This window comes from Stenella coeruleoalba, assembly GCF_951394435.1.
Source record: "Stenella coeruleoalba genome assembly, chromosome: 21".
NCBI classification, from domain to species: Eukaryota; Metazoa; Chordata; class Mammalia; order Artiodactyla; family Delphinidae; genus Stenella; species Stenella coeruleoalba.
Genome location: NC_137167.1, coordinates 13,039,852 through 13,061,579, shown reverse-complemented (window position 1 = coordinate 13,061,579; position 21,728 = coordinate 13,039,852). Strand labels below are relative to the sequence as shown.

Below are 21,728 nucleotides of genomic sequence, written 5' to 3'. Positions count from 1 at the left end.
AGAATTTCAGACTTGCACATAAATGATCACTTCCACAGTAAGTTCGGATTGGCTTTCTTCAGGAATGTTACTAGGGCTCGACGTTCTTTTTTTATTTCCATTAAGATTTTATTTTGTTGTTGTTGTTGCTCTAAAATTAAGGGTGAGATTGCTTAGGAATTAGCACAGGAAAGTGATTCCTAATTCCACAGCCTCCAGCTAGAGTGTCTGAGTCTGTCCTCAAGGAAGGTAAATACAATGCATCCAGCATAGTTATATTGGGATTGATCTGTATATTCAAAAGAAATTATTGATTATTATGCCAATTTTTTCCTGGGTGTTTTTTTTGTTTTTGTTTTTTTGTAAAGTTAAACAGGCAAACTTTTCATTCACAATCGGTATGGGAATTGGATGACGAAGAATCAGCCTGTCTCTTAAACCCTTAATAACCGCAGGCAGAGTCTCAGGTCTAGAATGGAGCATAAAAGGTACAGAATGGAGGTAGTAACCAATGACCCTGATAGTTTCTGCAAGTGTCTTGAAAATTTGTAGCTATATGTGCTTTTTTTTTTTTAAATGCTGAGCAACCAGCATCCTCCCTCTGGGTCACTTTTCATCTCTCAATAAGGTATTCTCTGGTTCATCAGAGAATAAGCTATGTTGCAACCATCCTTCTGGACTGAAAGATACTGAGTCCAAAGGAATTGTGACCCCTCTCTTTAGTTGGAACAGTATGGTTTATACACCTAATTAAACACACAGCTTTTTAAAGGCATCCCTTGGGATTTGAGATTAAAATGTTCATGATATAATTTTGATCATGCAGTGAGAATACAGGGCTTTTATCATTGTGTCATTATATTCCTTGCACTTACAGTGTACCAAAAGGTGATTCGGTTCTCTTTCCATTTTAAAAGATGAAGAAACTGAGGTACAGTGAATTCAATTTAGGAAAGTAGAGCCTTTCCACCCAAGTTTTCCTCTGTTCCCTTGTTCACTGCTGCTCACCTTCCAGCCCCTTCTAGATTTTTTTTTATGATTCTCTAAATCTCCAGCTGTGCCCTTGAAGAACCACCCTCACAATCCCTTTGATTCATGTTAGAAATTTGGCTAAGCCACTGAGTCATGATTCTTCTGGACTGGCTTTCTTGTTTCTACCCATTGCCTGTGGTGATTTCTGTATCTTAGCTCTTCAGTTTGATATCACCTTTGACCCAGAAAAATAGACATCCCCAGATATTGTTTACTTCATATTTCTTTTTCTTTCCTTAGCCCGTAGGTTTTGTCAGTTTTGACAGTCGCTCAGAAGCAGAAGCTGCAAAGAATGCTTTGAATGTAAGTACTGATGATGTTAATCTTTGGGGGCTTCCTTATGAGGTGGTAGGAAGTAATAGAACCTCTTTGGACAGGAAATCCAATGGAAGGAATAGGACTGCTCGATCTAACAGCAAGGGATTAATTAATTGGCCCTCTAAAGAGATTTTTCCTAAAATTGTGGTTAGATGTGCAAACTGTTAAGTAACACTTTGCTCTTCTGTAGCTTCGACTGTAATGCTCAAAATACCTGATGATGTGGGTCTCTATTCAGCCCAGTCACATCCCATGGTAATGTACAGTTTAGTTTGGCCATCATTGTACTCTCAGTGACTAAGCCTAAGTCAAGGATAGATGAAAATCTTGGCTTTCCTTAACACACAAGGTTTTTGTTTAAGGGATGTGGCTTAAAAAAACAAACAGATTTACAGGTTGTAGTCTTTATTCTGATTGATTAAAAACTTGCATATACTGCTTTCCCAGAAGACATTCTGCATTGTGGTATAATAAAAGATAGTCAACTATAATTGAATAGAGATACCTGTATTTGGTTCGTAAGCATTTTGTAAGTAGGTTCATTTTTTTTTTAGGTTCTGCTTATAAGCAATATCATATGATATTTGTCTTTCTCTGTCTGGCTTACTTAGTATGATATTCTCTAGGTCCACCCATGTTGCTGCAAATGGCATTATTTCATTCTTTTTTTATAGCTGAGTACTATTCCATTGTATATGTGTGTCACATCTTCTTTATCCATTCATCTGTCAGTGGACATTTAGGTTGTTTCCATGTCTTGACTATTACGAATAGCGCTTCTATGAACATGGGGGTACGTGTATCTTTTTGAATTATCGTTTTGTCCAGATATATGCCCAGGAGTGGGATTGCTGGGTCATATGGTAGCTCTATTTTTAGTTTTTTGAGGAACCTCCATACTGTTTTTCATAGTGGCTGCACCAATTTGCATTCCCCCCCAAGAGGCATCTTTCTAAATGCAGAAATATTCTGGGTCCTTCCAAATTGAAGTTTTCACCAGCTTCTTTTTCTTGTTCTTATAAAGGAAATAACAGCAGCTGAAGCTTGTTCACAGAATGGGCTTTCCATTGCCCTTCATTGTCTCTGCTCTGGGTAGAAACATGTCACTGACCCACTGTCTGAAAAACAGTAGGTTTTTACGGTGGGTTGTTTATAGTTTGATCTTTTTTAACAGAAGTTTATTTTTTAGATGTTTAAATGGTCATAGTCAAACTGTATTTCCCTTGCCTTACTAGGCAGAGTGTAGCTAACATCATTTCACTTTTTCTTACTGAGTACTGAGGGTTGTATCATTACACACAACCGGTATTGAGACATGCAGTAACATTGTGATAGAGGTGTTTAAACCCATTCCTGTGCCAGCTGGCCCCAGATCATTATGCTCTCTTGTCCTAAGGTCTGGTTTTAGGCTCAGTGTTTGTTGCTCATATATTAATAACTTGGGAAGAACTCCAGGTGAAACAGGTCTCGTTCTGTTCTATTCTGTGGACCTAAGAAGAGTAACTCTTAAGATTTACCTGTGGCGTATTATACCTGAGCTTTCTTCTGCTCAGAGGTTGGCTTGTGAGTTTGGAGCATCTATTAAGGTCCTGGGCCATCTCTTTCTCGATATTTTTAACTTTTATATAAAAGTTTTAGAGGTTTTTGTACCTTAGAAACTGTCCTGTTTCAGTTAAGAGAACTGAGACCAGAGAGGATGGCTGGCTCAGTCAGAAAGTACAGGTTTAGAGCTACAACTAGAAGGAAGCCTCCTGTGTCTTAGTTCTGTCTACTTTATGTAACTTCTTGCTGTTTGCTTGTTCCATGGAATGTTGCTGCAGTGACAGACTATTTAAATCACATCGTCTAGGACAAATGCCCACAGTAAAGTTTGGTACATGACCGTGGAGCAGGGTTTATTCTCTCTGCAGAGAAAATGGGCCCATTTGGGATAAGGTATTTAATTATGAAACCGACACATCTCTGTGACCCAACATGCTCTTTTCACGATCATTTTTTCTAACCTGGTGAATTAAAAACATCCGATGCTCATAGCCATTACAAAATTTTTTCCTCGTGTCATTCGTCCAGCTTCTCTTAAAAGCTTTTCCTCACATTCCTTTGGGGGAAAGTTCCATGTTGTAATGTTTGTTTTGTTCCACTATTGAGAAACGTAAGCCTCAGTCCAGTAAGTTCCTCTGTATAGAGTAGTTCACAGTGTTATAAACCACTTGTCCATGTTTAGAGCTTCTCTTCTTATTGTTTCCCTGTCTTGGTTCCTGTCTGGTTCAGTTATTAGTATTAAGTCTTTTCCCAAAATGACTTTAAATTTTAAAATCCATTTATTTTCTTCCATTTTTGGAGTATGCTTTAGTCCGTTTGATAATTTTATGGAAAAACACGCTCAGATTGAATTAAGTGGTAACACTGAACTTTTATCAGGGTGTTCGTTAAATCTTCTAAAGTAAATACAGTATATTTTGGTTTTATAGCAAAAACTCTCAAATTAAGCTAAAAATAACCCAAACCCAGACTTCCCTTCAGGTTATCTGTGGTCCCATTAATCCATATGACTAGAAACCCCATCCATTCTTTAACCCGACAGCAAAACATCTAACCTATCCCTTACCCTTCACACACAGTTATAATTTCTATACCAGCGGTTTTCCATTTTCCATGCTAATGGAAGGGGGAGCTGATAATCCAAACCATCAAATTATTTTTAGGATTTGTTTATAATTTTGGAATGTAAATCAACTACAGTGATATTGACAGTTACAGTCTGGTTTAGTAAAAATCTGATTTGTGGAAATTTTAAGAAGAAACACACCCAGGGAGCAAGGCAGGCCTGGCAGTAAGGACCCTGAGCAGAGGTGGGAATAAGCCATCTCTGGCTCTTCCTGCCAACTGTGAAAACCCCAGTGTTGCCATTGTTGTGTAGCTGAAATCGTGTTTCCGTAAGTAAGAAAGACTGTGGTTAACACATGATATCTGCAGGCCTGCTTGTGTACACGTCCATGACAGGCTTTGTCTTACGTTGGTGTTTGAGATTCACTCATGTAAAGCATTTAAAAAGGTTACGTGTGGCCCGTTGAGTATATGTGCCATTTTGATTGATAGCCCTCCACCCCTAATTTTAAATAGTTGTTATTGGCCTAGGTTTTATCATAGGCTTTATTATAAGTTTATCAGAACTAAAGAAGTCAGATGCAAACTAGGTGCATTACTACAGATGCCTTCACGACTAAACATTGCTTAGGCTGTCACAATAATTTGCTTTACTCTCAGTCTAGACTCACTGATGTTAGTGATCTCCAGTTATCATGGCACCCTCAAGTCTGTTGGGTTCTTTTATAAGTAGCTTTGTTGAGCTATGACTCACCCGTTTAAGGTATTTAATTCAATGATTTGGGGTATGTTGTTATTTTTGAGTATATAAAACATATATAACCATTTGACATTTTAATGATGTTTTTAAGTGTATATACAGTTCAGTGGCATTAATACATTTACCATGTTGTGCAACCATCCCCACTGTCTATTTCTATTTTTTCATCATCCCAAACAGAAACTTTGTAACCATGAACCAATACCTCCCTATTATTCCTTTCCTCTAGCCCCTGGTAACCTCTAATCTATATTCTCTCTCTATTAATTTGCCTATTTTAGCTATTGAAATATTTGTCCTTTTGTGTCTGGCTTCTTTCACTTAGCATGATGTTTTCATGATTAATCCATGTTGTAGCAGATATCAAAACATCGTTCCTTTTTATGGCTGAATAATATTCCATTGCATGGATAGTCCACATTTTGTTTATCTGTTCGTCTTATTGGTGGACACTTGGGTTGTTTCCACCTTTTGGCCGTTGAGAATAATGCTTCAGTGAACACTGGTGTACAAATATGCGTGAGTCCCTGGTTTTCAATTCCTTTGGGCATAAAGCTAGGAATGGAATTGCTAAGTCATACGGTATTTATGTTTTTAGCTTTCTGAGGAGCCTTCGAACTTTTCCATATTGGCTGTACCATTTTACATTCCCACCAAGCAATATATGGGAATTCCAATTTTCCCTGTGCTCACTAATACTTGTTGTTTTAAATTATAGCAATCCTACTAGGTGTGAAGTGGTAATTGGTTTCTGGATAAATACTTTTTGACTAATTTCAGTAGTAGATTTGATTTCTCTTGAAACCCCATATGCCTTAAAATATTGTTTCTTTTAATGGGGATTAGTAACGTTTCTTTTCTGTGACGGCAGTTCTGTGTAATAGAGTTGTGTTACCTTTAAACAGTTTACCTGTTCATAAAAGGAGGGAAAAACCCAACCCTTGGATGATTGGTTTAATAAGATAAGACTTGGGCTTTGTATTCTCTCTTATACATTATGCCAGGCATGAAGGAGGGAAAGGTGTTTTCTTAAGGTCTGAATAGACTTTGAATTAAAGAGAAAAAAGCAGTTTGGTTTTGAGGAAGAAAAAGGTGGCAGTCATCTTAAGAAGCAGAAAATGAAGAGGTCTTGAGGGTATATAGTGCTAAATTATTTCTTGGTTACTGAGGAGATATATTCAATAGTGTGAGGTAAAAAGAATTTTTAAAAACATCTTTAGTAGTTTGTAAGAAAGCATGCTGAAAAGGTACTTGGTAGTGTCACACGTTGAAAAAACCGACATAATCAGAAAAATATAGTTTTCTCCATCTCCATAAATTCCTGGCATTGAAGTAAACACTGTAGTTATTTATATCACAGTGATTCAGCCTTGTGCACAATTTGTTTTGTTGAATAGCTTGAGCTCTCCGAATAACTGAGTTTTAAAACACTTGTCTATAATAAATTCATTATTCCTATACCAGGTTTCTCATCTGCGAAATTAGGGGTATTACTCCCAGCAGTGTTAAAGGGAAATCACCAAGCAAAAACACTTGCAAATGTTCTAAATGTGAACCCGTACCATGAATATACTTTCTCAGGGAAAAGATGTAGCCATAAAGTCCTGGTACAAACTCTTGAGTACAGAGGAATACCAGGGTACTCGAGAACAGGTATTATTGGCCGCACAGAAACAGGAGTCTGGACTACAGTCTCGGGTTCCTGTAGGTTCTTCTGACAGTTTGTGCGCGTCAGGACTTTTTATTGTAATATTTGTACAGCTTGTGGGTTAGATGAATTATTTCCACTAAACAAAACTTTTCACATACACAAGCATCCAGATGGCTTGTCTCAGCTCCCTGTTCACCAGGCACCATGTCAATATGTTTCTTATCAGTTTTAAAAATTTCTCCCTAAATTTCTCTTAGCTCGAAGTAGTTGAAGAGGCCCAATTACTGTGATCCCAGCTGGGACTTTTGGATGGGAAATATGCAGGGCTGCCAGATGAGATCATGAGTCTGATCTAGTGTTTATCTGTTAAATCTGTTTATAACTGCTTACTCTTGACTTGCAGTTTTAAAGCAGCCATTTAATGTCACTGGGTTGGGGACTATGCCCGTGTCGGTCTAGAGCCGCCATAATGCAGGGTTGTTGGACTCTCTTTTTCTCAACGACTGCGTGCACTTTGGGGCTTGACAAACAGCTTAATCTGCCTAGCCCCCCTCCAAGAAATTTGAAATAGCCACTTTTTTTTGCAGGGGAGGGAGTGCTGTGCTCTGTTCTTTCTTGCAATTTGGGGTTGTTATAAAATCTCTCAAGGATGGTACAGCACGTAATTTAAAAGTGGTTCTGAAAGAGCAAATGAAGGTGAACGTGAGGAATTTGCTGAATTCCCAATTAGAGTCTTTGCCTGAAGAAAAGTAGGTTATTTAGATCTATTAAGCATTCACATAGGAAAGTAGGAAATAAAATGTTGGTAAAAGAAATCCTGAGGAAGTTTGAAGAAGGAAAAGTAGCTGGAAGTGTTAGCATCATCCTTTCCCCAAGGAAATTCTCAGGAAGAAGCACAGGTTCTCACACGTAAACCGGTCTGTATTCTAATGACAAGTATATGTGGAGATCTCAAGTTTGCCCAGCTTTTCCCTAGGTAAAATAGTTCATCAGATATTACATGGCTGTGTGAAACTGCCCTCAGACTTTGCATTGTGGCCTTTCTTCAAGGATCTACTTGTTTAAACTTATCTAGACTCTCTTTATAAAATGCTATCTTGTATTGACTTTGCCCTTACTCCATGGTTCTTCAGGCATTTCGAAATGCTGAGAAGGTATTTGCCCCTGTTGTAAATGAAAGTAGAAAATACAGCTAGCGCTCGTGGTACCTGAAGTGCAAAGAATGAGTTATTTGCTAGGATTCCTGTCCGTAAGGAAGCCAAGCTAGTTTTAGAACCAAAGATCTTGCCTCCCTAGGCCGTGTACGTTACTGATCGTTCTGCAGTGCAGCACATTTTGGTGCCTTAAGTCGCTGTCTTTGTTGTAAAATTACTCTTCTACTCCTTAGTGAATGATCAAACCATCATAATGACAAGCGGCTATGGACCTCCCTTCAGCATTGGCTTTTATGTTTCTGGTTATCTACACAGATTTGAACTGTTGGTCCACAAAACTGAAACCCTTTGTCTTGCTCTGTAATTAGAATGCAATAGAACATTTTAAAGCCTTGGGGAGTAGGGTGGGACTTAACCCCCTTAAAGTGGAATAGGTTATCTTGACAGGGCATTTGTTAATTATTCTATTCTTATTTCCTTACACATATATACAGCATTTCTTTCTTTATAATTAAATGCAAACTTTTCTTGCTGTTTCAGTAGACTTTAGTACTTATTACATGGAAACATTTTTTAAAATGAGAGAACCGCAAATAGTCAAGGATTTTTTTGTACGTAAAAATAAGAAGAGGCAAGGAAAATAGAATAAATCCTTGTAGGATATGGAAAATAGATCTAATGCATTATAAACGTGGGAATAGGATAAGAAATAAAACAATTCTAGTGAACATTAGGCTAGTCTAGAGTCTTAAAAATAATAAAATCTGTCTAAAAAGGCTAATATTTATAAAAATAAACCATGAAATATATATATATATATATATATATATATATATATATATATTTCTCCCCTCCGCCTCCCTGCCAAAGCTGAAGTCTTCTTTATTGACAGAATCAACAGAACACGCATGGCCGAGTTGGCCACAACGTCCCAACACAGCACATTCTAACATTCAAATTAGACTCATTTAAATGTGGCTCTTTTTGATTCCTTCACCTTGGTACTATGATGATTATCTGTACGCAGGGACTCTATATTGAAACCACCTCACTCACGTCACCACTATCACTCAGTTTTTGGAGACTAACAGCTTGGTCCAAATTTTAAAAAAGGTAATAGGCTAAAAGACAAAAAAATAAAGTCAACTAACCTATCAGGCCTAATCAAGAATGACTTAATATTATTCGTTCTCTTCTTTGAACATTTTCCTTAAGTGTTTTACTAGAGCTACTAGCTCAGGGTTCCCACCACATGCATCAGTTTGTTTATAGACTTTAGATTCAAGCTCTTTAAGAGTATTCCGAGTGTATTCAAAAGAACCTACGTTCTCAGAGAAAGATAATGTACACAGTATTTTTAAAGATCTACATTTTCGGTTCTCTGGCACAAGATATTGTGTACCTGGGTGCTTTCAAGCCTCGAGCAAATAGCATGAATAGTAGGGAATGAGAACTTTCCCTCTGTTAGATCTTCACAAAAGCTTTTGTTTTCACTATATTCTTTGGAGTGTAGATTAGCATAATCATCCCTGATTTGGAAAAAGAGCCCAAGTGTGTTCAGTAGTGGCTTTAAATCTTCTTTGTAATCAGAGAACAACTGCATGAGACCTACTGCTAATCCCAATAGTCCACCTGTCTTTTGCAACACCGTTGCTTTACATTCTTCTTCAGTGGGAGAAGTGTAGTCATCCCTGCAATAGATATCTAGACCTTGTCCCTGATGGAGTTCTAAAAGCTGGCGGGTAAAAAGCTTTACTGCATCTGGGTGATCAAGGGTTAAGACTTTCTCTAAGCCAAGAAGATAGACGTAATTGGCAGAATTGATGACAGATGGAATTCCATAGATGCTGTGTGCCACTGGAAAGCCACGTCGGAGTTTTGAGTTGTCCTCACTATCATCGAGGAGTAAACTGGCGACATTTCCGTCACTTCAATGATAATCTGTAGCTTGTCTTCTGGAACCTTTAGCCAATGATTAAACGCTTGTGAAAGTTTGGTTTTCACTTGTTTACCTGGTAACTGAAGTAAGTACTTGTAAGGTTCTAGAAGAATTCTTCGGGCTGTTTCTTGAGTATTCTTCATTGTTTTTTAATTTCAAAGCTGATGGTTCGAGGATGATATCACAACTTTCATGCTGGGGGTCCGGGAGTAGCAGTACCCAGCATCAACTTCCCACCTTATAGTTCAGAACAAGGCTCCCCCGGACGCCTGCATGAATCCCTCCCCTCACTTCACCATAGAACTCTCCTCCCTCCTCACCTGGCAGCAACGCCTCATTACTCGGTGCAAGAAAATGCACCATCCCATGAACTACATTTTTAAGACTAGAATTTCTCTTCTAAAAATGTAGTGATAAATTTCAGCAGAAAACAATTTGAGAAAAATTAAGGGGTATCTTGAGTAACCCTGACATTGCATAAAAGGATGTAAGTTTTTGTTTTCTAGCCATAGTGGACAAGTTATTTATTTATTTATCTATCTACCTACCTACCTACCTACACCGGGTCTTCGTTGCAGCACATGGGCTCTTTAGTTGTGGCTTGCAGGATCTTTAGTTGTGGCGTGCAGGATCTAGTTCCCTGGCAGGGCATCAAACCTGGGGCCCCTGCATTGGGAGCATGGAGTCTTACCCACTGGACCACCAGGGAAGTCCCTAAAGATTAATGTTTTAAAATTAAAAGATCCAGATAATTTCCCTGGAAAATACAGTTGGGTAGAAAATTCCTAGTGTAAACCATTTTAATCTATTTTATTCTTTATTTGCCTGACACAAGATATCACTCAAAAGTCAATGGATGAATAAATACACAGAACTTAAAGAGTATAGAAATGTATTATGGGAAATGAAAATAAGTTTAGATGGAAAAGAATTCACTCAAGCAGGAAGTTTATAACAAAGGAGCAAAAACAGGCAAAGTATAAAAGCATTTCTGCACTTTCAAAAGTAGGAATAAAAATTAGAATTCACACATCATTATGGTATAATTTTAAAATTTTTATTGGGGTATAGTTGATTTACAATGTTGTGTTAGTTTCTGCAGTAAAGCAAAGTGAATCAGTTATACATATACATATATCCACTCTTTTTTCAATTCTTTTCCCATATAGGCCATTACAGAGTATTGAGTAGAGTTTCCTGTGCTGTACAGTAGGTCCTTATTAGTTATCTATTTTATATATCATAGTGTGTACATGTCAATTCCAATCTCCCAATTTATCCCTCCCCCCTCCCCCCGGTAACTATAGCTTTGTTATCTACATCTGTGACTATTTCTGTTTTGTAAAAAGGTTCATTTGTACCATTTTTAAAGATTCCACATATAAGCGATATCATATGATATTTGTCTTTGTCTGACGTACTTCACTCAGTATGACCATCTCTAGTTCCATCCATGTTGTTGCAAACAGCATTATTTCATTCTTTTTAATGGCCGAGTAATATTCCATTGTCTATATGTACTGCATCTTCTTTATCCACTCCTCCGTTGCTGGATACTTAGGTTGCCTCCATGTCTTGGGTATTATAAATAGTGCTGCAGTGAACATTGGGGTATGTGTATCTTTTTAAATTATGGTTTTCTTCAGATATATGCCCAGGAGTGGGATTGCTGGATCATATGGTAGCTCTATTTTTAGATTTTTAAGTCACCTCCATACTGTTCTCCATAGTGGCTGGTACTAATGTACATTCCCACCAACAGTGTAGGAGGGTTCCCTTTTCTCCACACCCTTTCCTGCATTTATTGTTTGTAGACTTTTTTGACGATGACCATTCTGACCAGTGTGAGGTGATACCTCATTGTAGTTTTGTTTTTCATTTCTTTAACTCTTAGCGATGTTGAGCATCTTTTCATGTGCCTCTCAGCCATCAGTATGTCTTCTTTGGAGAAATATCTATTTAGATCTTCTGCTCATTTTTTGATTGGGGTGTTTGTTTTTTTGATATTGAGCTGCATGAGTTCTTTATATACTTTGGAGGTTAATCCCTTGTTGGTTGCTTCGTTTGCAAATATTTTCTCCCATTCTGTGGGTTGTCTTTTCCTTTTGTTTATGGGTTCCTTTGCTGTGCAAAAGCTTTTAAGTTTCATTAGGTCCCATTTGTTTGTTTTTATTTTCATTAGCCCAGGAGGTGGATCAAAAAAGATCTTGCTGCAGTTTATGTCAGAGAATGTTCTGCCTATGTTTTCCTCTAAGAATTTTATAGTATTGGTCTTACATTTGGGTCTTTAATCCATTTTGAGTTTATTTTTGTGTGTGGTGTCAGAGAATGTTCTAATTTCATTCATTTATGTGTAGCTGTCCAGTTTTCCCAGCACCACTTATTGAAGAGACTGTCTTTTCTGCATTGTATATTCTTGCCTTCTTTGTCATAGATTAGGTGACCATAGGCGAATGGGTTGATCTCTGGACTTTCTATCCTGTTCCATTGATCTGTATTTCTGTTTTTGTGCCAGTCCCGTACTGTTTTGACTCCTGTAGCTTTGTAGTATAGTCTGAAGTCAGGGAGTCTGATTGCTCCAGCTCTATTTTTCTGTCTTAAGATTGCTTTGACTATTCAGGGTCTTTTGTGTTTCCATACAAATTGTAAAATTTTTTGTTCTAATTTTGTGGAAAATGCTATTGGTAATTTGGTAGGGATTGCATTGAATCTGTAGATTGCCTTGGGTGCTATGGTCATTTTGGCAATATTGATTCTTCCAATCCAAGAACATGGTATATCTCTCCATCTTTTTGTGTCATCTTTGATTTCTTTCACCAGTATCTTACAGTGTTCTGAGTACAGGTCTTTTGCCTCCTTAGGTAGGTTTATTCCTAGGTATTTTTTTCTTTTTTGATGCGACGGTAAATGGGATTGTTACACTAATTTTTCATAGAATTTTGGTATTCATTTAGAAGGCCAATGTAATGTGCAAATAAAGGAAAATTGAATAGAAGGTGGAAAAAGACTGTTCACGGTTACAGGTCATAGATACACCTCAATGAAAAAAGCAAACAGCCGCATTATGAAAGAGAATCTGCCTGTTTTCCACATCTTAGAATGCTGAATAAAGGAGAAACGGAAAATCTTTTATATAGGCTTAGAAAAGTCCACGGCAAGATGTTGATCTTTGCCAGCCTCCACTGTCTTCTTGGTTTATCTGTGGGACCTTTCACCAAATTCTAAAAACATACTTAACACAACCCTAAGAATGAATTCTAATTCACTGATATTAAAAGTATGGTGTGTATTTGATTTATTAGGGTGTTTTTTTGTATTTGTGCATAACATTAAATGTATACCTGTGAAAAAGTACTGAATCTCTAAATTGCAGCTAAGGGGAGGGCAAGGAAAGTGTGTCTTCTTGGTAACCACTTATCATGTCTGAGGGGCTTTCTGGTCAAAAGCAGTGTAATAAATAAAGGTGTCAGTCAGACTGACCTGGCTCACATCCAGATTTTGCCACTTACTAATCCAAAGTTGTTTTCTCCCGTTAAGACTGACAGTACCTATCACAAAAGGTGAGAGGATCAAATTAAATGAGATAGGTATTTTTAAAGCCATAGAACTCAGTAAATGGTAAAAATTCTGATAATTGATGGTGATGATGACTTACACAAGGAACTGGTTTTAATTCCTTAGGTCCCCTTTTCTACAGACTGATTTAAAAATAATTTCTGTAGAATCCCAAATTCTCCTGGGTTCAGAGTACTTTTAAACATCGATTTGTATTATAGTATGATTAATGAAGTAGATTCATCAGTCCTTCCTTGGAGTTTTTTAGGGAAGAGAGTGCAGAGTAACAGTGTTGTCCTTAATGTTCTCAAGTCTTCAAAATATTGTGAGCCCAACAAGCACACTCTCATCTCCCTTTTATCCTATTAAACTAACCAGGCTTGTCTTTCTCCATTTCCGGTTCCAGTTGAATCTGTTGCAAACCAAAGAACCCCACCTCAATTCCGTATAAACTAATTTATTTAACAGCCAGTGAGATTCTTTAAAGTTTTTTTGTCTAGGCAGCCTATTAGAGAGGGAGAAATTCAGCCTCTGCCTTGTCAGATCACCAGTAAGTGGCCTTGAGGTGATGCATGAAAGTGGAGGAAGAGTGCAGATTAAAGTTGCTCAGAGGCGAGATCTGTTTTGACGCTTTATTTTGGATCCCCGTGCAGCACAGGAAGTACTTTGCAGTGAACTTCCGAAGTTTGGACTTCACTGTTTACATTCTTTTCAACCAACTCTTGCTTAAGCCCCAAATTCTTGGTTGGAAAGAGCTCACAAGCCATTTGATGGTCTCAGCAAGAGTTTTTTAAAAAAAACAAGTTTAAGGAGCAAATGCTACCGTCCTTTTTTAATTTCTATATTTTTGCTGTATTCATCAGAGAACAGATTTCCCACCCACGGATCGATTTATCTGTAATTGTGTTAATAAGTGACTTTGAGGACCAAATAAGTAACTTATTGGTAAAGTTGGCACTCATTTTTATCCTCAGTAAAGTTGAGGATATAACATCATTGACTTTTAAAAATACTTTTAATCTTTAAATATAATGAAACCTTTCTTCTCTAAGGACTTGTCATTATCCTGATGTGTAGCTTAAAAATCAATAGCAAGGATGTACATGTTTCGCCTCCTCTCAGTATTTAACTTTAAGATTACCCTAAATACGGTTCTACACGCGCAGCGTGGGAGAGTCCTCTGGATCCTATTGGGATGAGGGATGTTCACTGCTGACAAACTGGAAAGCAGAAACAGGGCTGTAAAAATATACTTGGGGTCTATTGTGGGCTGTGTCTGATCTTTTTTTTTTTTTTTTTTTTGGCTGCATTGGGCTTTCTCTCGTTGCAGCGAGCAGGGGCTACTCTTCGTTGCATTGCATGGGCTTCTCATTGCAGTGGCTTCTCTTGTTCCGGAGCACAGGCTCTAGGCGCGCGGGTTCAGTAGCTGTGGCGCATGGGCTTAGTTGCTTCACGGCATGTGGGATCTTCCTGGACCAGGGCTTGAACCCGTGTCCCCTGCATTAGCAGGTGGATTCTTAACCACTGCGCCACCAGGGAAGCCCTGTGTCTGATCTTTAAATGGAAGTCTTTTCAAAATGATTTTGGAACGTTTAGGCAACTGTCTTTTTTCAGTTATAGGGTTTGTTTATATCAGCACTGTTCTCCCCTCTTCCCTCCTTTTTTCTCCTACACCAGCCACTAATAAAGACTCAAAGGAAACTTTGCAGAATGATGCTTAAAGCACATACAGAAAGTTAAGGTGGGTGCTCAAATGATCTAATACACACTTTAGGTGAACCTGAAAGAAGAGTGTGTTAAATACATTCTCTTTTTCTGCCTACCTCACAAGTAGGACTTATTCTTCATATGCTTTTCTACGTAGGCACAGAAATAGTTGGTTTTTATAATTCTGAGACTGTTTACTTTGCAGAGTGTTAATCATTCAGGGTATCTCAGAGTTCAGAAAGTACTTTAATAACACACAAACACACATATATCCACTGTCTTATTTTTCCTGGCATGCACCTAATACGTGTTAGGTGCAGAAGCAGGTTGGTTTCCTTCTTTTCATTAATTAGAAAATTAGTGTGTAATTAGTATGATTATTCTTTGCCTTGAAGAGCTACCACCACCACTAAACTCTGGTCTCAACACCAGTAACCTTTTTATCTTTAAAGTACTAAGTCATCTATTAATGATACATTGGATGTGGAATTAGTAAGCATTTAGAGACACATCCTTTCTCAGTTTAATTCTGGGTTTTGTGATTTCCTCAAGCTGTATGAACACATGTGTGGCCATCACTAGGAAAAGAGATTTAAGCTTTTTTTTTTTTTTTTTTTTGGTGGTACGCAGGCCTCTCACTGTTGTGGCCTCTCCCATTGCGGAGCACAGGCTCCGGACGCGCAGGCCCAGCGGCCATGGCTCACGGGCCCAGCCGCTCCGCGGCATGTGGGATCTTCCCGGACCGGGGCATGAACCCGTGTCCCCTGCATCGGCAGGCGGACTCTCAACCACTGTGCCACCAGGGAAGCCCTAAGCTTTTTTTTTAATAGTTGTAATTGATAGGAATTTGAACATAAACACCCTTGCTTTTTCATCAAATATACTATGTGACCAACTGTGTATATTTTCTAGACTGGCTGGTGTAGAAATATAGACTATGGCTAGCAATAGAGTGTGATTTCTTTTGTTAGTTTTATTGTTTAGTTTTCTTTTTTCTTCAGTGCCACACTCGCTGATTTAAGCTCACAATCTGGGCTTTACAGAGACAAACTACATACCCTAGAAATCATTTACACTGGCACAGCACGGTTTATCCCTTACATTTCTTCAGGCTGTCTCTTTAATCCCTGAAATTCTTGCTGTGACAGCCATAAGGTTGTGGACAAGTACAGGGAAGTACCTGGTTGAGGCAGAACCTCTTTGTTGATTTCTCAAATAAGTTAACCTCAAAATTCTGAGGTTCCCCTGGTGTTCAGTGGGGCAACAGCCATCGGACTAGATGTCACAGACCAACATTAAGCAGATGTGGACCATCAAAAGTTTGTCAGTAGGTTTGCCCCATATCGCCTCAAGATCTTCTCAAACACTTAAATGAAAACCATTGCCTAGAATCTGCTTTCTTTTAGGCTTTCATTGTGAGTGCTATTTGAGTGCCGTCATTCGGCAGATAGCAGGAGTGAAAGGCGGTCATTCAGCTATTACCTTTAACCCCAGGGGAAAGAGGAGATGCTCATGGTTGTAGTCTCTGTCCCAACAATGAGGTAGGAGAGAAAGAGGCTTGAGGACTAGACAGTAAAAGGGACTGCTGGCAGCACAAGTCACATTTGGCATTTGTGGGTTAAGGATTCCAAGAGACGCCTTTGTCCCTACCAGAACAGTTGACCCCCTGTTTACCTTCAGAGTCCTCAGGGTAAAAACGTTAACGTCGGGATTCTTGAATGAAAGAATACTATGTGCACTCTGTCCTATGTTTCTTTCCGTGTAATATTATCTATTTCAAAGTGTTGCTGTAAAATACTGCTTTAACGGGTAACTGACTGTGCGTGAAGTGGAGACATCCTCTTCCTAACACTGAGGGCCCAGCTCCCTCAGTCATCCTTTTCAGGACAGTTTGAGAGCATAGTGGCAGAAGTTCAAACGATCATGCCCTCTCGACCCTGTGGAAAATAAACTCCGTTTGACTCTGATTCTCTTGACATGTTCAAGATGGAGTTTATAGCTTCTTCAAAGGCCCTGTCATGACTTTATAGTTGTCCTATACAAAGCAGATTCTTCCCGGGCATGGTTACGTACACAGGGGGTGGCTGCCTAACAGAAAGTGTGCTTTAGTGGAAAAGAAAGGCATTGAGCTGTGGTGAATGGTCAGGTCACCAGATATGGAGACCCAGGTATCTCCGAATTAGGTACTTTACCTAATTCTCCTCCATAGTGGATCCCGTCTCTGGAGTTACCAGCCAGTCTCCCAAGAGCTACTCAGACTGTGAGAACATTGCAATAGAAATGGGCAAGAGAAGCAGGACACACATCTGTTCCCTGTGGGGGAGATGAAACCAGGTAGAATAAAAGAATTCTTTGAACCTGTACAGCACCATCTCCTCAAAACAGCAGCTCAGGTATCCCGCTTTCTGCAGTTGGAGGAATAGTTGAGCGTGAATCACATCCTTCTCTTTTCCAAGTGGTAGAAGCACCTTTCCAGAAAGTCCAAAGGCGAAGAAACCCCTATGAGTCCACGTTAGGAGGAACAGCTCTTTAGTTGGCCACAGGAATGTTTCATAGGCCAGCATTAATCTAACCATTTTTTCTTACAATCAACCCTATGAGGTACGGACTGTTATTGCCAGTTTACAGATGAGGAAACTGAGGCACAGAAAAAGGTTAAATAAACATACCCAGGATCGGTGGTGGAGGTAGATAGGAATGCCCACACAATTGCCACATTTTAAGCCTCTTTTTGGGGGGGAGGTTCTACCCAAAATTGGTTGTGCCCTTGAGTGGGGTATCTCCTTTATAATTGTCACTTGAATTCACTGCCACTGATGGTACCTCTGGAGAACCTGTTTTCTTGCTTCTTTCACCAGTAATTGGAAGGGGATCCACCAAGACCATTTTCTTTTTGTTTTTTTCTAGTCCCTCTGGATTAGGGGAGTGGGGTGGTCAGAAACAAAGTTTCCCTCATTTTGTTCTTGGGTCAGATCTGTCCTAACGGTAACCACTTTGTAGGTTTTACCTTAAGAGTGTGGCTTGGTGTTGCGAGGGTATGAATTTGAGGTCTACAGTTTGTTCACCTGAAAATGAAGCCCCTTGGAAGTGTATTTTAAAAGTGGCCGAGTCACTAAGAAATATAAAAATTCTTTTATTCCAGGCTCAGGTTGGCTAGTGAGGAATGAGAATGGGTTTCTCTATCACAGCCAAGCTGATTCCATTATAACACTCACCTGAGCTTGCTCCACAGTATTGTCGGAGGAGGAATTACATAGGCTTCAAATCAAGGGTAAGCCTCTGGAGACATTTTAGGGTAGACGTGGATATTCCTTTCACTAAAAACTTCCAAACAAATAAAGTTTCATTGTATTTTATGGAACATCTACGAATTTTTTTTTAATTCAAGGGGTTAAAAACGAGGGGCTATAAGACATCTAGAAACCTAATACTTATTGGAAGACTTTTAAATTAGTCAGTGGAGCAGGAATTGTACCTGGACTTATAGCCCAGCTCCAACTCACACAGCCACATAAGCCCAGAGAGCCCTTTGGAAAGGAGTCTCTTTGTTAAAGTATGATCTAGATATGTTACCAATGGAGAGGGACACCTGCTTTCCAAATGACTCTGCTTAGGCGAGGAGGAGTGAGTAGTAAATCAGATTATTCTAGGTAAATCCAGAGCAAGCATTCTGAGGTAGTTGGATTAAGAAAAAGAACAAGGCGTAATTGGTCTGATAGTTTCTCAACAGACAGTGACCCAGTAGCACAAGCTGTTGTATTAACAGTACTGATATTTCTGCAAGCAATGCCCTTATTTAGGAATAACATGAAATATGGTTTACATCTGATGGATTCTTCTCCTCACTCGTTCATTTTCTGTTGGAACTCACGTCTATCTAAATTTTAGCACAGTGGAAACTGAACAACAACCTCCATTATTATGTGAAAATAATGTAGTCTTTGGAATATAAGGAACTTCACAGAGCTGTAATGTACACACACGATCAACAGGAATGAAAATTAAATTCCGATCTTTATTCTACCAGTAGTTAACTGGGAATTTAGGCAGATTACGTGACTTTTCTCCATGTTCATTTCTTCATGTATGTTGGGGAGCGTACGGCACTTTGGGTGAGGCAGTTCTTATATCGTATGGGACTACCCTGCCCGTTGTAGGAGTTTAACATCCTTATTATTTTCTGCCCACTGAATGTTCTCATACATTTCCAAATATCCCTCAGGAGTGTGCAGGATAGTGGGGGTAGGAGACAGGTGCAGTGAGGAACACTACACATGGTTGAAAACTACTAGGTTAGGAGGTCCCCCCCAATTTTCTTTTCTTATCTTCTCTTTATGTATAACATACAGCTCTTCCCTGAACTTCCCTCCACACTGCTGTCTGTGAATGAGCCCCATCCACTCCATAGTAACAGGTTACCCAGGTGTGTGTTTCTATTTGGCCTGTCATTGAGCCATTTTAAGGCCCTGACTGAATGTAACAGTTGTTTTCAGAATCCTGGGGAAACGTCTGCATGTACCTCGCCTAGAGTCTGTTTCTAATTCTATTGAACGTTTTATGCTGCCTTTAGAAGAGAAAGCTGAATGTATTCAGAAAACTGTAAATATATTTTTTGGTCCCCTGAGACGTCAGAATATCTCTGAAGTACGTATTTACTTCCTCTGAGCTTCTGATGGAAGTGACATGTCTATCAATAATTTTCAGAAAACAGTTAATATTTCCAACTTCTTTTTAACTCTACAAGGTAAATGTTGATTCTTTCGGCTTCATTCCCTTTTATATGTTGAATGATTTGTGGCCCCCAGGTTATTTCCTTTCCTTGTGACCAAAATGCTGTTTGAAAATAGAAGGCTTTTATTTTCAGTCCTCTTTACAAAATGTTTTAAAATTTAACAAGCATAGAGAAATGGACATCGAAGCCACATTGAGACGCCACTTCACACCTACTAGGATGGCGAAGATAAAGACAAGCAATAACAGGCATTGGTGAGGATGTGAAAAAATTGGGATCCTCATACACTGATAGTCGGATTGAAATGGTATAGCTCCTTCAGAAAACAGTTTCACAGTTCTTCAAAAAAGTTAACATAGGGGCTTCCCTGGTGGCGCAGTGGTTGAGAGTCCGCCTGCCGATGCAGGGGACGTGGGTTCGTGCCCCGGTCCGGGAGGATCCCACATGCCGCGGAGCGGTTGGGCCCGTGAGTCATGGCCGGTGAGCCTGCGCGTCCGGAGCCTGTGCTCCGCAACGGGAGAGGCCACAGCAGTGAGAGGCCCGCGTACCACACACACAAAAAAAAGTTAACATAGAGTTACTATATGCTGCAGCAGTTCTTCTAGAGAATTGAAAACATATATCCACACAAAAACGTGTACACAGTGTTCATAGCAGCCAAAAAAGTGACAACAACCCAATGTCCAACTGATGAAAGGATAAACACAATGTGGTATGTTTGTACAGTAGAATATTATTCAGCAGTAAACAGTGGATTAACCTTGGAAACATTCTGATTAAAAGAAACCAGTGTGACGAAAGACCTCATGTTGTATGATTCCGTTTATAGGAAATATCCAACATGAATAGGTACTTTCTCAGAGACTGAAAGTAGATTAGTGGTTGGGGGAGGGGAGTGAGTGAAGAGGGAGAGGGAGGAATGAGCAGTGAGTGCGAATGGGTGCAGTTTCCTTCTGGGGTGATGAAAACGTTCCAAAGATGTATTGTGGTGATGGTTGCACAACTCTGTGACTGTACTAAAAATCATGACATTTAATGCAAAAGAGTGACTTTTATGGTATGTGAATTATTTTTAGTAACAGCTGTATGAAGTATATCTATAATAGCAGAAACTATTCCAGAAACTTTAAAAATAAGAGCGTTGAATTTTTAGTTAAGTCAACGTTAAATAGAAACTTAAGTCATAAATGAGACCTCAGCGTTTGGTCACTTAGCAAGAAAGGACTTAAATACATTTTTGTGCTTGAATGAAAAATCTTTTGAATGTAGCATAGTGTAATTGTTCCATCTCCAACCTCTGAATACCTTGCCTGTATCTTCCCCCACATACTATTATGACTGGAAATCTTTTGAGTACAATGCGTACAAGAATAAGTCATAAGAATCATTTTCTCTCATTTATTTATTAGCTTGTTCTAGTCAGCAGTAGGGGAAGGAAGTAATTTATTAGCTTGTTCTAGTCAACTGAAGTGGAGGGAACTGGTGTTGGAGCGCTAAGGGTTAGTTTATGAGGACGCCATCTTGGTTTCTCAGTTGCTGAGAAACTGGGTAGTTGTTTAGTAAAGCTCAACCAAGTCATGATCTCGGTGAGTTGGAATATAAGTGCTTTGCAAAATCCCCACAGCCTCAGTAGAGTGTGCCTTTCTCTTTAGTTACTCCTGAGAACTGATTTAATTCTCCCCTCCCTATGGATCTTGTTTTATGTACTACTGTTTACAGAAGTCAGCAGTGTTGGTTCAACTTTTCTGTTGAATGCTTGATGATTCTGATAATTTAGAAGGAAATCACTTTACCACCCCACCCGCTAATCCCACTATGCTCTCTGATTTCTTCTGCCTTGTAGGACGATAATCACGCCTCAGTAATAGAAAGGTCAGTGAGCACCAGGTATATCAGCTACCACCTGGTGGAGCTCCGAGTCTTGGTGGTTTTGACAGCAGTTTTTGAAGCAGCCCTGGAGATTTACCAGGGTCTCTGAGTAAACCTGAAGAGGCATATCAGAACTCCAGCCCTCAGATGACCTGGGCTTTAGTACCAGAAACCGAGATAAGGCGGGTGGTGTGGAGCAGGGAGATAGGATCCAGGTACTGAGATTATTACAAGATCAGAGGGGTATGAGTACTAAGTTTGACCTTGATTTGAGCTCCTTATTTCCTGGACACAAGATGGGGGGTTTCATTAACCTCATCTGTAAAGGTTAAAGGAAGTCCTGAAGGCTAGGGAAGAACCGAGCAGATTATTACAAAAGAAGTACTAGGATTTTCCTACACCGGGATACTGTTGTACAACGTACA

General features: G+C 39.2%; 1 protein-coding gene and 1 pseudogene across 5 annotated transcripts in view; one reads left to right on the top strand and one right to left on the bottom strand.

Moving 5' to 3' along the window:
• Nucleotides 1–21,728, top strand: part of RBPMS (RNA binding protein, mRNA processing factor) — a 187,341-nt gene that overhangs the window by 82,728 nt on the left and 82,885 nt on the right. For all 4 annotated transcript variants that reach the window (XM_079909030.1, XM_079909029.1, XM_079909028.1 and 1 more), the window contains one exon: nucleotides 1,252–1,314. In XM_079909030.1, coding sequence (XP_079765156.1) covers nucleotides 1,252–1,314 — 63 coding nt within the window. The remainder of the gene's footprint in view (nucleotides 1–1,251; nucleotides 1,315–21,728) is intronic.
• LOC307179623 (geranylgeranyl pyrophosphate synthase-like) lies at nucleotides 4–19,720 on the bottom strand (annotated as a pseudogene). The gene has a single exon. The product of its transcript is annotated as a geranylgeranyl pyrophosphate synthase-like (transcript).